Below are 16576 nucleotides of genomic sequence, written 5' to 3' on the forward strand. Positions count from 1 at the left end.
AGAGATCCAAGATGTAAACTGGTATAGAGATAACAGACAGAAAATCTGTTGAACACTGATTGTATATTTTAACCTATCATGATTGATGGTGTGTTTGATTTATACCTGGATGTGAGTCTGCATCTTCTTCTTCTCATTCTGCAGGACTTGGTTCCTTTCTTCCTCTTCCTCCATGCGAATCTCTAGATCCCTCAAAATCTCTTCCAACTCTTGTTTTTTAACAGCAAGACGAGCCCTCATTTCCTCTGCCTCTGCAAACAGCTCTGTCTCTGCTTGGAGCTGCTCTGCCAGAATGTTCTTTTCCTCCACCAGCTGAAAGATGGGTTCAGAGAGGTTAGACATAGAACAGTGAAGTCCTATTACCTGTACTGGGATGGAATCTACACTGTTCTCTTCAACTAGCAGTGCCTCAAATACCAACATGCTGTTCAACCACAACCCTTTAAGGAACACGATTACTAAAATAATACAATTCTTGCAAGTCGCCAAAAAAAAGTATATATGTTTGCGTGAAAATCTACAGTTAGTATAATATTCCTTGTATGGATTTTTAACATCTGATAGATATGGCTGTCTGCCTCTTCTGCCACATGTCCATTCTCACTTCAAGGCTGCCGCAAAAACATTAGACCCTGTTTACTTTACATTACAAGTACACTAGAGCTGTCAGTGGGGAACAATAGGCAGCTGACAATAGTGAGTGAAATGGCCAAACCCACATGAACAGAACACTAGCTGAAATCAATATGTATTGCTCTTTGTTAGAAAAATACTTTGTTTCAAAGTCTCCCCCTAGATATTTTGCATTTTTCTTATGCAAGTTAGACATACAGACAGTGGTTGACTACCATCATATCTGCTTTTAACTATCCTCAGAAAATATATATTAAAAAAATTCTTTTAGTCTTGAAAAAGAAACTAAACAAACACAGAACCTGTAACAAAAAGCATGATAGTTGAAAAAAATCTCAAACAGCCACAATGTCTAAAAGAGGACAAACTGCCATTAGTATGTCCTATCCAAATCCCATCCACTCACCTGCTGATGTTTCCTCTCCATCTCTACAAGTTCTCCTTCCACTTTACATTGTTTCTCCTTCACCTTCAGCAACTCCTCATCTTTGGCCAGCAATTCCTCTTCTTGCCGAGTGACTTGCAGCAATGGCTTCACCTGCAAAATACAAATACATACATATATGAATCCTGATATTTTGACATAAATGTAATCATCACACTAGGGTGGCCTGGGCAAAACACTTACCTTAGTGAAGAGTCGCCACCACTGCCAGTGTCGCAGTTTCAGATAGGCTGCGCAGTTCCTCTGTAGAACTTTCAAGGCACTCAGCTGCTGCTGCTTTTTGGCAAAGGCCCTGAGATACACACACAAACCTAATGTTTTATTTCATAACTAAAACCATCATGTGTTCTTTTAAAATGACCATGAGTGCAAGCCCTAAAGGTACTATTAAACAGAACACTGGAATGGGTTTTGACCAAAAGGGCAGTTGCTTTTAACCAATCTTTTTCATTCAATATCTCTCACCATGAATCAGATGAATAAACCTGTTCTATACTTACTTTCTGGCTAGATAGCCCCTGCAGACTGCTTGGAAGTAGATAATAATGTCTGTTATCTTGAGATCCCGCTCCTCTTCCAGGTGCGCCAGCACACCCGCGCGGAAGAAAATTTTACTCTGGCCAATTCGGAAAAGGTTTGGATCTAATTCAAGAGCACGGATCTGTGGAGAAGAGGTAAGTGTCAGAAGGGGGCACTATCATGGTCTCAGGGGACGGGACCTCAAAGAATAAATCAAGCCATATGCCCCTTACCATCCGCTCACACGCTTGCTTCCCGTCCATAAATCCTTTAGGAATGGCGTTGGGGGTGAGTATTTCATACCTAAAGGGAAATAAACAACAAGTATCTCTCATCTACATCCGTCACAATTCTTTTTACAGAGAGTTGGCTTATACAAATTAAGTGATATTAATTGACCAATTTACATACAAGCTTCAGGGAGTGGGGAGACACTCAAGGCTACTCTGTGCTAAAGGCTCACACACGCTAGAAAACAAACGCACAAGAACATCTGTCATAATAAAAATAATTGACCTCTGTGGTAAACATGTCTTTCTGTGCACAAAGATGTAGGACAGGCCTGTCCAACCTGCGACCCTCCAGATGTTGTGAAACTACAAGTCCCAGCATGCCCTTCCAGCTATCAACAGGTTGTCTACTGGCAAAGCATGCTGGGGCTTGTAGTTTCACAACACCTGGAGGGCCGCAGGTTGGACAGGCCTGATGTAGGACATGCTGCATACCAGAACTGCTTCAAACATAACATGTTTGGAGGGGTCATAAAAAGCAGGTAAAACAAACTGAAGGTTCTTTTCATTTTTCTTTTATGTCCTGCAGCCCAAAGATAAAAATACAAATACCACTGTAACGTACCCTGACATTAATCGATTTCAGGAAAAAAAAAATGTCTGGAAGCCAAATCAAAATAGGTTTAATGTATGTACTTTGATTATTACAGAGATGAGTTTGACACCACAATCTTCCCACAACAGTTTGATGGGAGCATAAATACTCTGTACAGTTGGGAACACTGCTCCTTCAGTCTGTGACTTCCAAATTTCCTCCTGCCCTCCTCCTCACATCATGACACTATCCCTGTCACATATAGCTTTTGTCCTCACTAACACAAGTGAACAGGTCAATGCCTCCCACAAGATCACCACACTCCTCATCTCCTATTACTGTGATTCTGATATGATTGGCTAATGGTTGTTCTATTCCCACCCACTTTAAAGCTTGTGACAACAGGACAAGCAGATGAGTATTGATAACAGAAAGATGCTTTAACCCAACCTATCGGGACTGATTTTGCGAATTACTGTATTGCTTTGTATTATGACCCTTGATCCTGCCCTGAGCCTGATTATTGTTTCTCTACTTCTTCCCTCACTAATTCTTTACTTGACAAAATTTAAAACTAAAGTGCTAATAGAAAAATCAAAACAAAAGAAGTGATGCAGTCAAAGTTTTACTCAAACATTGCACCACAAAAAAAAAAACACAAAATGGTGCACACACAAATAATATATAATAGAAGAGATGTATATGAAATGGATTGTGAAATCAAACAAGATAATAGATAAAGTGGCGTTTGAAAGAAATGAAGGGCAGGAAAAACAAATACTGCGCCTCAGAGAAGTCACTGGCTCCTAATGATTTGACAGGCTGCATTCTCACAAACACTGGTTTAGCCTACAAAAATCTACTTCCAGTGTGTGTAGGATGGTGATTGGTGCACATAAAATAGTATTTGCTAAAATTTCACCAATTTATTACTATTGTGTGCAATTGTTTTTGCCCCTTTGCACAATGTGTGTGACAATACCTCTGCCGGAACTCCTGAAAGACTATTCGGTTGGGGAATCCCTGACGACAGATTCGGATGCCTTCCAAAACACCATTACATCTGAGCTGATCAAGCACCAAGTGAGGGTCCAGCTTACCAGCCTGTATGGGACACAGGATTTGTGGAATAAGTCTCTTGTTTATCACACAAAATCCTAAGACAATTGGTCAAGTAGTTAAACCTGTTACAAAGCTAAACATGCTTTGCTTTTAAAGCTCATGCTTAGTAAAGCCTTCAGATTTGCCTATCTTAGTCATGAAACCTCTGACCACTGTCAACACGATATGTGGTTAATATTTCCCTTAACTTTGTCTTAACAGTAAGCAAGGTTTAATGTCAAGACTACTAAAGTCCATTTATTTTATGGAACATTTACAGAAAATAATAAACTCAGTAATATAAAGTTACATTTTCAATGAACTCCCTAATGGCAAGAGGTGTTTCTATTTAACTGAACAGTTACAGGCTGAAAATGTGTGTGTGGTCATAGGCCCGCTTTAATCAAAAGTAATGATGTGGCTAGTTCAAGCTCTGTCTACACAATAGAATTAGCAATGAGTAGCAAACAAAAATGCCATTATTGTGTGTACTGCTCAGGGACCAGTAGTTCTGATCTCATCATGCCCCCGTTAACCATCACACACTTACGCGCTTCTCGTGGTTCGGGATAATGCACCGCACAAAGTTGGGGTTAGTATTACGGAGAGTGGCCATGAGTTTGGTCAGTGACTCTTTGTACAGCTGCCCTACTGTCCGGAACATGCCCTTCTTGGTTTTGTATGCAGAGCCGAACGCTGTTTCAGTCATTCCAGCTACCTGGTCCAGGCCCACAATACGATCCACTGTAGGAAGAGGAACACATGTTTTAGAGAAGACCTGTCACCAACACACAGTGGAAGCAGTCTTTTAAAGGCCAGTAACAGATTCTTTTGAAAGCAGCCTCGGAACTAGTGACATCATTGAGAAATGAGACACAAAGGGGCATATTCAATTCATGTTCCGGGCCGCGGTAACGCGCCTTACCGCGGAAAGTGCCAGTTATTGCTGGTATTACGGTACCGCAATAACGCGGATTTTCGTACGCAACCCTATGGGCTGCGAACGAAAATCCACGTTATTGCGGTAACGTGGATGTCGTTCGCGGGCCGTTCCGGCGCGTTACCGCGGACCGGAACCCGAATTGAATATGCCCCAAAGTGCCTGAGTGACATCACTGGTTCAGAGTGATAGGCAGAAGGTGGCTGAACCAATATTGATTAGAATGCAGCCTATGTGATGTTACTGGTGGATAGATGGCATTCTCATGAATACTGCTCCAGACCACATGTTCATTAACTCCGTATGTAGGATACAAGTGCACTAAGTCTTTACTGGGCAGAGATTATGGTTAGAAGAGAAGATTAGGTAAACATGTTTTTCTTGATATACACTACCTATGATCAAATATAACGTGTGACTAGAAAGAATTACTAATTCTGACTCTGGCTAATAGCATCCAAACAGTAATATGAATATCTGTGGTAATAATAATGTAAATGTGGAAAATATTGTGAAAAGTGACCAAAGTGCAAATAGAGTCTAGATATAACCCTATATGCCCTGTGTAAATGTGAAATTATATATATATATATATATATATATATATATATATATATATATATATATATATATATATATATATATATATACACACAGTTGGATTCTCCATTATTTCAGTCAGGAGTCTGTCTGAGGTAAACTTTAGCTGAAGTTTCCTACCTTTGGAGTGCACCAATCAGCAGGGGAGTGGGGGTCTCCGTTACACTCCCTGCACTGAAGGGTTTTGTAAACTTTGGGGAGGATTATCCTACATACTCACTGGAGGCATTTGCTTACTATAGCTGTGCTTCTTGTTTCTTTTGCATTGCAGCCTTTTAATATGTGCTCCGAATGTGGCCAGATGAAATCCAAGCTCCCCCTCCGCCTCAGCAGGAGACTTGGTAGTTCCCTGAAAATGGCTGTTCCTCAGTCTAAGTCCCCACGCTCCATGCCAGAGGCAGCGCTGGACTCGTCGGGAGAATACAGTGAGTCGCATAGTGACTGTCACTGCCTGCAGGATGGACGTTCTTGTTCTTTTTTTTAATAAACAAAAACTATATTCCATTTAAAAACTAAATGAACCAGTGTAAAACCTCACTCTAATCCACTACTAAACTAACTGACATGTCAGTAATGCTAAGAAAATAATAAAAATCTAATCTAGCAGCAGGTACTGCAGAGCAGTACTTACCACTTAAACAAAACGGAGGTCTGTAGGGTTGCAGAGGGGGAGTCGGCAGCAAACCTTTAACTTGGAGTAACAGTTAAAGTTAGGTCATTGTGGTAGGTGGGGAAGTTTCCTATCTTGGCCAAGCTAGCAGTAAGAATTTCTGCATTAATCTTAGCTGGCACACACAGGTCTGATGGAAGCGCAAGACATCCTTCATTTTTAAGTATAAATCACAGACAATGCACACAAAGATTTAACAGCACCCATGATATTAGCATAGAAGAGAAAGAGGACAGGGTGCCTATCAACTTGCATTCATATACATAGCAAGAAAAGGACGAAAGATCAAACATTTACATTAAAGTTTTTATGGTGTAATACATGACAAAATTAGTTACAGATAAACAACTTGTTTTTTGTCACATATTCAATTAACATTGCTCTCAGTTCTAGGAAGTGCAGTGCAACTATCTCCTTCCTCTGCTCCAAGCATGCTGGCTAATCTACAAACTCGACACTAATTCCAGCACTAAATCTACATCTATGCATTCACCTCCACATAAGTGGTCATAAAAAGAGGCTCTCTGGACTGTCTGTATGTCTAGGAGTGGAAGTCAAGAGAAGACACAAGAGAGACTGTTTAGATAGGAGTGTCTGGCCATGGAGCAAACATATGTACAAGCATGAACTATCAGCATATTCAAGAATGTCACAGCCCATGAATATATCAGAGGAGTTTCCATACCATCTTTCCAGAGTTCAGCCACAAACTTGTCTGTAGATTGGTGAAGCAGTGTGGCAACATTGTCATTCAGAGGATCCATGTTCTTCATCAGCCATTCATCAGCTTTATAATCCACCTATGGGAGAAGAGTGGACTTAATCAATGACAAATAAAAGGGATGTTCAACATGTGGGGCAAGAGCTCATTTAGTAAATGTACAAGCTAGTTCAACTAACAGGCGCAGTAAGGATGTAAAATCACATGGCAGAAATAAGAGTATTAAAATCAGTAAGAAAAGTTGGGAGCCAAAAGTGGTAGTAGGTGTAACTTATACTTAAACAGGAACTTTAGCTAACGTGTCAGAATTCAAAATATTATTGCCCTCAGACATGACAACAAACCTGCTGTATAACTGCATTCAATGCACAAACCTGAGATTCACTTAGACACTAGAAAAGATAGCTGTGTGGATTCAACAAATGTATGCTTTAATATAGATGCAAATGAATGTGGTTGCTCTATCTCTGCAAACCCATACTGACTAAATGCCCTTTATTTAAATATACAAATGTATTATTATTATTTGGCCAATGAGTACCAGTGGTATGTTTCTCTTGCTCACAATAAAAGCATTAGAACAGCTTGCCTTTTAGGTTTTCTAAACTTTTGTTGTGATATTCAACAACAAAAAACCCTACTTAGAATAAAGCAAAGTTACAGAAGGTTTCTGGTAGACTGTTACACAAATCGAGAATATGGTAGGGACATTTTGGATACATTGGTCTCCTGCAATCTTTGCCAGTGCAGACAGGACTGAATAGATGAATGATAGGGATTGTAGTTCTTGAATGTTTAACTCAAACTGGAGTGGAATCAAAGAGTCACACTAAATATCCCAAGGAAAGGATCAGCAAATATTTGATGGTAATAAAGACCAAATGGTAAACCAGATAGGCCAAGGGCTGGATAGGAAATGATTTATTACTGAACACAAAATAAAAATTAAATCATAATATTGTAACTAAAAAGGTAAAAACATGCTTAGACAAGAGATGCATGAAAAAAAGCTAAAATGTAAACCATTAAGGGTGGGTCGAAACCATTAACAGGGTGAAAGAGGATGTGTGATTGGCTGCTTTGGGGTACAACATACTATTGCTCTTTATTAAATCACACAAAGACACTACAACAGCGGAGTCCTGCCACCTACCCTGCCTGCATAATGGATAATGGAAAAATCGGCCTTGTCCTTCAGCTGTCGAGGCTTCTGGAATTTGGAATGGGTGCCCTGCTCTTGCACCAGTTTGTCCACAAATGTCTTGTCTGTGGCTTTGGGGAACCAACACTCTTCATCCAGCAGAGCCAGAACCCCAGGAGGGTGAGCCTGAAAAAATACACACAGAGCAAATTTTACAGATCTATTACATTACATTAAAATCGATGAGGACACCTTAATGCACAAAGTCAAATATAATATACATAAACACTTATTTATGACCCACCCCCCTAAAGAGAGTTTTGTACTTGTGTTAAATCCTTTTCTCAAAGTCCATTAGGGACACTGGAACCATAGGGTATAGAAGAGTGCGCAGAAGCTTGGTCATCTCAGTGAAATCTGAGCTCCTAGACTTATATAGCCCCTAGCTGGGAGCAAGTCAGTTATTTTTCTAATCAAGGTCCAGTAAAGGAGTGAAAGGTAAATAAAGGAGGGACAGGGAAACAAAAAGGAGGACATTGGCCACCAACAACTTAAGTCAAACAAAGAACAAAAGCAGTGTATGAGATGGGTGGACATCAAGTGCCCCCAATGGACTTAGGAAAAAAATAATAATTTAATGCAAGTGCAAAAATCCCTTCTTGTGCATCTATTGGGGACATCTTAAAGCTTCCCTAAAGTTGCTGTGCACAATACCTTCTGCCCAAAACTATCGTCTTTAGACATTAAAACATTGAACCCATAGAACTTTGTCAACGAATGGACAGATGACACAGCTGCTCCACCAAGGTCCCAGGTTGAGCCATCCAAGAGGCACTCGCTGACCTGATGAAGTGTGAAATGTGCTGTAATGTTTTCAGGAATATGTTTACCTGCTTCAATATAAGCATGTCAAATTACAGAGGTAATCCATGTGACATGCGTCTGAATGGTCACAGGCCAACCTCTCAATAGGTCAACTCTCATTCTCATATATGATGTCCTATCAAAGTAAATTATTAGAGCCCTGACATCCAAAATGAAAAAAAAAAATCATCTACGTTGGAAGACTGTTCTTAATGTGGGATTTATATCATGATTTAGGTGGAATTTTGATTCTAATCTGATTGAAATGAGGGCATTGTATTTAAGACAGTCCTGTCTTTATGAAAAATCATGTAAGGGGATCAGCAAGAGAGCCCCCAACTCAAAGTAAAATGCAAAAGGTAAAAATGGATGATGTTGTCAAAACTAGTTTAAGATTCTATGGAGCAATAGGAGGAATATATGGAGGCTGAACATGCAGTGCAGCATGCAAAATATTAGTACTGCCAGTCTACTCAGAAAAGTCGAAACCCTTAACTTTCAGGAACTAAGCATAAAGCTATTTGTACAGACCTTCCTGTAAATAGTTTTAAGAGAAGTGGAAATTCCTTTCTGTTCACACCAAGCGGTATAAGTATTACATATTCCATGGCAGGGTATAAGCCTAAAGATTTTAAGCATGTCTGTAGCAAAACACGTCTGGGAGGCGTCTTCTGCAGATTTAGAATACGAGCTGCCACCACAGGAGATACTGGGTGCCCGTCATGCTAATTATTTCTCCGAAGGTTTGGAGGCAGGTGTTTCAGCTAACCAAAGCTTGTCTTCCATATTGCTGACATCCACATCCAATTTGTCCAAAATAAGGCCGGCATTCAAAACTGCATCACCTAGGTAGTGCCTCCTGGATATGATCAACCAAACTTCATTAAGTTATTCTGACTATTTTATAATCACCTTATTAACCCAGGTCAAAGCCAGAAAGGTCTAAGGGAACCTCAGTAGCCAGGAATGATATATTTTAAGATGTCTTTGGATTTTCTATATTTTAGTGAAGCAGCATTTAAAATAGGAATCTTTGTTGTCCTTGACAACTAGGTTATAGGGGCATTCACTTTGTGTGGAGATTACCTATTTTTCCTTATTCTCTCTTGGAAACAGATACAATGATAGTCTGCATAAAATCTTAAACCTTATATCAGGTTTGGTACATGACTTGCCCAATAAATCACCACTGGATGTTACTTACTACTTTTTTTCCTAGGTGTCTCAGCAACTTTCCAAGCTAACTGTGAAAGATATAGACAAAGGTGTGCAATATTGAGGCTGCCATGGAGTCCTTTCAGGAAATGAAAGGAACGGTAAATATTATTTGCGTATTTCCTCCAAATGTAATGCAAGTAAAATTTTATTGATTCGTAGTCTAAAGGATCTTTGTGTGTCCCTAGACTACATCACATCCAAGAGGTAATATCTGGTGAAGGTGACGAATTGCTGACCAACCTGATGCTTTGCAGATCTCATTTGCCAAAGCCTACATGCACTCTACAAGCCCATGAAGTTACGACTGTCCTTGCATGTTCCCTTAGGATCTCAGGCAAATCACGTCCATTTCCCTTATAGGGCTGTGTAATGACCTCTCAATATTAATTTTGCAAATGTATCTTTGGACTGACTTTGTCACTGTTGGCCTCCACCATGAAGGCCGAAAAGTTGATCAGTCTTTCTAAACTTTTTTTTGTCCTAGAAATATAAGTTGTATGGATGAGAAGCAGGTTATGTAGTTTTACCGCATTATCTGGTTGCGGGCAGAGAGACAGCAGTATACTCTACTGAATGAAAAGTAGACGCTAGGTTTGGTAAGAAAGCGGGATTTGGCCACTAGACTGCTTCATTCAAATAAATGTTTAAGAATGGTTCATTGCACCATAAAGCATGTAGTTCTCCTACTATTTTGGTGAATGTAATTGCCACTAGGAACATTCCTTTGAGTAATTTAAAGGGAATATCTTCTAGATATAGAAGTATGCCACCAAGGCCTCTAAGACTAAGATCCCTTTATGCTAAAGGTCTCATACAAGGCCAGATTTTCTTCACTGCTTGAAAAAATTGTATAACATAATTTGATGCGACTATTGTGCTGATAGCGAGGCTTTTTTGAAGTTTAATAATCGGATGAAGGTGGTAATCAATCATTTCTGTACAATACAATCATTTGCGATGTGACGAAAATGCAGCGCAATTATTAATATAGCAACATTTAAATATGTTTAACGTATTTTCTATCTTTTCATATAAAATATAAAGTGGTGAAGAGGCTAATTAAATGTTTTCAACATTTAGGGGCATATTCAATTAGTTTTCGGTTTCGTGGTAACGCGCGTTACCACGAAAAGTGCGCGTTCTTGCGGGTATTACGGTACCGCATTAACGCAGATTTTCGTACGCAACCCTATGGGCTGTAACGTGTATTACGTTTCGCGGCTGTTTCGGCGCGTTACCGTGAATCCGAAAGCTAATTGAATATGCCCCTTAAAGTACATCAAGTTTAGTATCATTCTATGGGATACTTAACAGCCCTTCAATAATTTTATCCAACACTCCTTTATGATTGAGCAACAACTGCTCAATCTCCAACCCATCAAGGAAAGGGAACTAGGATTCAGATGAACCACTGGTCAATTATGTAGGAGGACTGGTCGGAGCAGTAGAGGCCAGGGCTGCTCCAGAAGCATCTGTTACTGCAAAACATGCGTCAAGGCCAAAAGGAAAGAACTGCAATCACCTCTACTGCTTCCCTTCTGATTTTCCTCAGTGTGTTGAATGAGAGGGAAAATAAGAGAACACACACCCCATACACACACATTAAATTCATCAGAAGCCAATTAACCACCTACTATGTTTTTGGAATGTGGGAGAAAACTGGAAAAGCCTGGGAAACCCAAGAAGAAAAAACAAAATCTCCACACAGGTAGTGCCTTTGTCAGAATGGTAGCAATCACAGTGCCATCAGGCCGTCGAATAAAGCAATATAAAGTAATGCCCATAGTCAGGTTCCAATAAAAAGAAACAAAAGCCCAATTGGTAGAAGGGTTAAATCTTAACATATAACATCTAAATATGGTAGCAAAAGATAACAAGTTCACAGCATATTAAGACTAGCCGATCCATGCAGTCTGCCAATTCTGTTTATTAATTGTCAAAACTCAGGACAGGTTTGTGTAACCCATACATGTTTACAGTGTAACCGTCACCTGAACAGAACGGGGGAAGAGATTTGGTGGGCTTAACCAATATTCAGCCAATCTAGTGACATCATAGAGTGCCTCATTCTCGTCAATATTTATGTCGTCTCACAATATTCTCGTGAATGTTTAGCCACAAAATGGTTAATTCCAATATGTGTATATCATGCATACACTTAAAATTGCTTTAATGCTATAATGTTAACTGAAGCTAAACTTTGCAACTACTACATACATATTTGGTAATTCCTGCGTTTATTAAACCATTACTAATAAGCACAAACCCCTAGGTCATAGATATTTCAAAGACCCAGGAAAAAAAACACAATATCTCTATACAGTTCTTATATATCCAAAAGACACCAGACCCAAGTTTCTTTTTAATTCAGGAGATCTTTTGGAGACTTATTACACAATTATGCATGGGTTGACCACTAAGATTATCTATGACAGATGACCACTTAGATTTTATATCATATATAAAAGTGAACAAAAACACACATATATACATACTTTTCTAGCACTTAAACTGTGACCTAATGGAAAGCTTTATAGGTGAGAAAGGGCATCCCATATGCTGACTGCACAAATGGACATGGTGGACTTTTCTCCTTACCGGCCTCTCGATGAGGTCAATACAGGGCTGCAGATCCAAGCCGAAGTCTATGAAGTTCCACTCGATGCCCTCACGCTGGTATTCCTCCTGCTCTAGGATAAACATGGTGTGGTTGAAGAGCTGCTGCAGTTTTTCATTGGTGTAATTGATGCAGAGCTGCTCAAACGAATTAAGCTAGAAGAAGAAGAAAAGACTAGTTAGCAGTCTCATTCGCCATAGAAGAAAATTATATATATATATATATATACATACATACATACATACATACATATACACACACACCCCAAATGTATCAATTAACACTGTTAAACAAGCTGCAATCCTTTTTATACAGATTTATGAGTGCCTTCATCGATGGATTAAAGAGCTCGTATAAGTAGAAACAAAAAAAGGTTACTTTGCCTGGGGTAACACAAAGCGACTGGATTTGCCAATTTATTCCTCCAATAACACCCTTCTATTGTTTCTATATTTACAGATACCTTTCAGCTGTAATATGGCTTCGAAGATTGGACTAACTAGGTGAGAGTATGCAAAAATTGAGTTCCTCTTTCAGTTCTGATCGCCACCCAAAACGGAATTTCACAAGTTATATGTAGCACAATATTACTTACCTGCGGAGGAAGGGGGGGTGTCAAGGGATTGACAAAATGCACTGTTTTATTTTATTTTAAAAAAGCCTGCTTTGGCAGAAGTGAGGAGAGTATCCCCAGAAAGTAGCAGATACTGGTAGACCCACCAAACCCCAAATAAGTAATATTCTGTGATAATGCGCAATTTATGGAATTACCCCAAAACTAAGTATTAATTTCAAGATGGAATTAACTTTTATGGGAAATCCAGGACTCTACACTGAATATTTGTTTTCTCCAAAGTATATTTTTTTTTAACATGACATTGAGTTTTACTAAAGTCTTTAGTCACACTTTAAACCATACTTGCCAACCTTATGTTGGCCGGGTCCGGGAGATCCTGGCGGGCACGAGGGGTGAATGGGTGGAGGGGGCGGGGCTTTGCGAATTGCACTATTTTGGCCCGCCCCTGGTGACATAATGCCTGTTCTGGGTCTTTTTACAGTTGTAAAAACAACCTAAACAAGCATTACATCACTTGGGGCGCAGCTAAAATGACGCAAAATCGTGAAAGTCCGCCCGTACATGCCGGCTCTAATTTAGTGAAGTGGACAGATGCGGGAGAATCACCAGCTCTCCCGGGATTCCGGGAAACCTACCCGAAATTCTGGAGTCTCCCGGACATTCCAGGAGAGTTGGCATGTATGCTTTAGACAAACCTCAAAAATCTCAAAGCCAGCAATGTCCAGGATGCCAATGAAGGATGCTCCTTGACGTTTAGTGCGATCCAGAGCTTTGTTAATCCGATGGACCAGCCAGCGGAATAGTCGCTCATATGTAGCCTTAGCTAGAGCTTCCACAGCAAAATCCGCCTGGAAATCAAAGTAAAAATGGTCATCGTCATCATGTTCCCATTAAGTCAGATGGTTCTTAAACCTTTATCATCCATAGGCCTAAATAAAGTCCGGATGGGAGTAAGCATCAGGACGACCATACAGTCTTTTATGGTTAGCTTCAAGTTACTACATTAGTTTTATTCTATCCGTCAGAAAACTGTGTGGCTATAAAAAACACTAAATTAAAACATTGTTACTGCTCAAAAGTATACAATAGTGTTGCCAAAAGGTGGACCACGGGACGCCATTTTGAGGTCATTACACACAGATGAAGAACTTCTGATGTACTCTTAACTGAACTATGAGCAAAATACAGTTCACAATCTGTAAACTATGACAGCCATTTTGCGGTTGGAACCAATATTCATAAGAATGAAGTTGGTCACAACACACTAGGAACCCAGTGTCCCGTATATAATATTCATGGCTTATTAATAGTGGTCATGAAGTGCACCAGTAAGGAAAATAGTCCTAGCGAATTGATGGTATGCATGCTCAAACATTGGTTCAGCTAACAAAATGGCTGCCTCCACTATTTTTCGATGTTCCTTGTTAACTGGTAGGTTGCAATCGAAAGCACATTTCTACAGCCTACAAAATTGTTAAAAGTGCAAGGAGGTTTCTAAATTCAGGAATGAAACAAACGAAAGCACTGTAGGTATGCTCTACATTAAACAAAAGAACATACTATTTATCGATCAATTTGTGCTCCTTGATTATACTGGAAAATATAATGGTGCCAAATAAAGGACCGTAGTAATAATAAGAATATGATATCACAGACTTATACAAACATTTCATGACCAAACCCAGAGTGTCTTGCTGAACAAATTACCTCATGACACTCTTGGGATTGTAGTTTGAGGACATCAGACATATAAATAAAGCTGTAGGTATAGAGCTGTTAGTACACAAAGCAGTAGAACATTAATCCTATTCAAAGAATATATCCCCAGTACACAAGATATTTTTAATGGCTATTTGCCCATGACAGGGCCTCTGCTCACCTGTTCCTTTGTCTGTGCCTTTTGCACGTAGTCCCTGCCCACTTTGATGCGCGGGGTGAGGATGGCTCGAGTAAACTCCATGACGTTCATGCCCAGCAGGTGGCAGAGTTTCTGTGCAGCTGAGAGCAGAACACAAGATGAGGCCCTGTGCCTGGTCTATGTCAAGTATACAGCTCACCTCTCTGTAACCCAGCTTGAAAGAAGGGCCAACAGCAAGAGGGAGGTTCAGAGCCAAATAGCTATCAGTTGTTGGAAAACAGCCTCTTTCATTCTGCTTACTAATGGCCTACTAGTACAAATCGAGGCCCAGGTTTGGCAAGTAGCTTTTTGCGTAGTTGATACTGCATTGCTTTATTTAGCCTGTACATAGAAATCTTACAGTCATACAGATAAATAATATAGCTATACGTTACAAATACTTCACTCAACACTTGAATTGCACTAAATTTGAACGAAGAGTCTCCAGGCCTCATACCAACTGGCACTATACTTGAATCTTACATAAGTTTTAAAGCTCACATGTGGCAAATGCAAAACAAAAATAAAAATGGGTTTGGCGACACTGGTTTATTGTGTCAAACCAGTTTACATGTGTAAAAAGCACATGTACTTTTTACACGTTACCTACTCAAGAGTAGATGCAGCCATTTTGTGGATTAAGCCAATATTCTTAAGAATGTGTGTCTCATGACTGAGTATTGACCAAGCCGACAAAGTACCTGCCTCCGCTATAATATGGGTATATTTTAAAAAAGGAGCTAATTACATTCAAAAATATACAGTATAAGCCAAAGTTAAAGGCATTTGACAGAACTGGTAATAGTTGAGAAAAGATGAGAACCTTAGGGGAAGTGATATTTCAATGCATACCAGATGTTTTGTCCGTAAGTCCATTATAAACACTAAAATGACTGACAGAAGAAAATGTTACACGCATTGCCAAATGTGTTTTGCCATGTTATAAAACGGATCCAGATGTAATTTACATTTGATGATCATGCAAAACTAGACATGAAACAAATCATACCGCAAGGAGTATTTATGAAAATTGGTGAACAAGTAAAGGTGCAAAAATAAGTGCAATAACTCATAGCAACCAGACATTTGCTTACATTTCCTAAACCATAGTAGAAAAGTGAGAAATGCTGATTGTTTGCTATTGATTATACCACCTCCCTTCACAGTTATCTGTGTGCCATTTGTAATGTGGACATGGTTTCTCATAAGTTTGGGTTTTCACCCTTCCAAGTGCACCATTTCAATCAAGCTCTGTCCATCTGTTGTAGAACTACAAGTCCCACCTCTATATCTGGCAGGCATGGCATGCTGGGACTTTCTACTAGTTGTCTATTGAGAGAACTGTACCCCTCTGCTTCACCACAACAGGTTGTAACTGTGACCACCTTTTAATTCTGTGTATAAAAAACACCCAAAACTTTCCAAATCAACTGACTTCCTAAGATACTTTAGCCGGAGAACAAACAGTGCATGATCTTTAGTTACAAGAAACAAAATAGAGCATAGCTGACAGTAGCTGACATTTTCCAAGCCTAAGATCTGAAAGTTCTGTGTCCTCCGTGTTTGTAGTGTGCTTGGAAAGATCAGTCTCTGGGGGAAAACTTGCATAGTGCAGGACTGAAGTAACCAATATTAAATTACTGTCCTTTCAGCAGAGAAGGAATGAAAAAAAAAAAAGAAGTTGATGCCACCCATTCAACATTGAAATTATTAGCATGAAAGACAATCTTTCTATGCAGAGAACAGGGCAGCCCCAGAATAGAAGGATATGGTGGTTTCACATCCTTACCGAAGTAGTACCTTATTAC

The 16576-nt window shown here is 39.6% G+C and overlaps 1 protein-coding gene across 2 annotated transcripts in view; it reads right to left on the reverse strand.

The window, feature by feature from the left end:
* MYH10 (myosin heavy chain 10) overlaps positions 1–16576 on the reverse strand; it is a 107175-nt gene that overhangs the window by 24374 nt on the left and 66225 nt on the right. For both annotated transcript variants that reach the window (XM_075216940.1, XM_075216938.1), the window contains 12 exons: positions 14751–14869; positions 13567–13719; positions 12276–12449; positions 7608–7781; positions 6419–6533; positions 4074–4267; positions 3405–3526; positions 1831–1900; positions 1579–1739; positions 1262–1370; positions 1040–1171; positions 106–312 (listed from right to left, as the gene is read on the reverse strand). In XM_075216940.1, coding sequence (XP_075073041.1) covers positions 106–312; positions 1040–1171; positions 1262–1370; positions 1579–1739; positions 1831–1900; positions 3405–3526; positions 4074–4267; positions 6419–6533; positions 7608–7781; positions 12276–12449; positions 13567–13719; positions 14751–14869 — 1730 coding nt within the window. The remainder of the gene's footprint in view (positions 1–105; positions 313–1039; positions 1172–1261; positions 1371–1578; positions 1740–1830; positions 1901–3404; positions 3527–4073; positions 4268–6418; positions 6534–7607; positions 7782–12275; positions 12450–13566; positions 13720–14750; positions 14870–16576) is intronic.

The sequence above is a fragment of the Mixophyes fleayi genome, chromosome 6, assembly GCF_038048845.1.
Source record: "Mixophyes fleayi isolate aMixFle1 chromosome 6, aMixFle1.hap1, whole genome shotgun sequence".
In the NCBI taxonomy this organism is placed as follows: Eukaryota; Metazoa; Chordata; class Amphibia; order Anura; family Limnodynastidae; genus Mixophyes; species Mixophyes fleayi.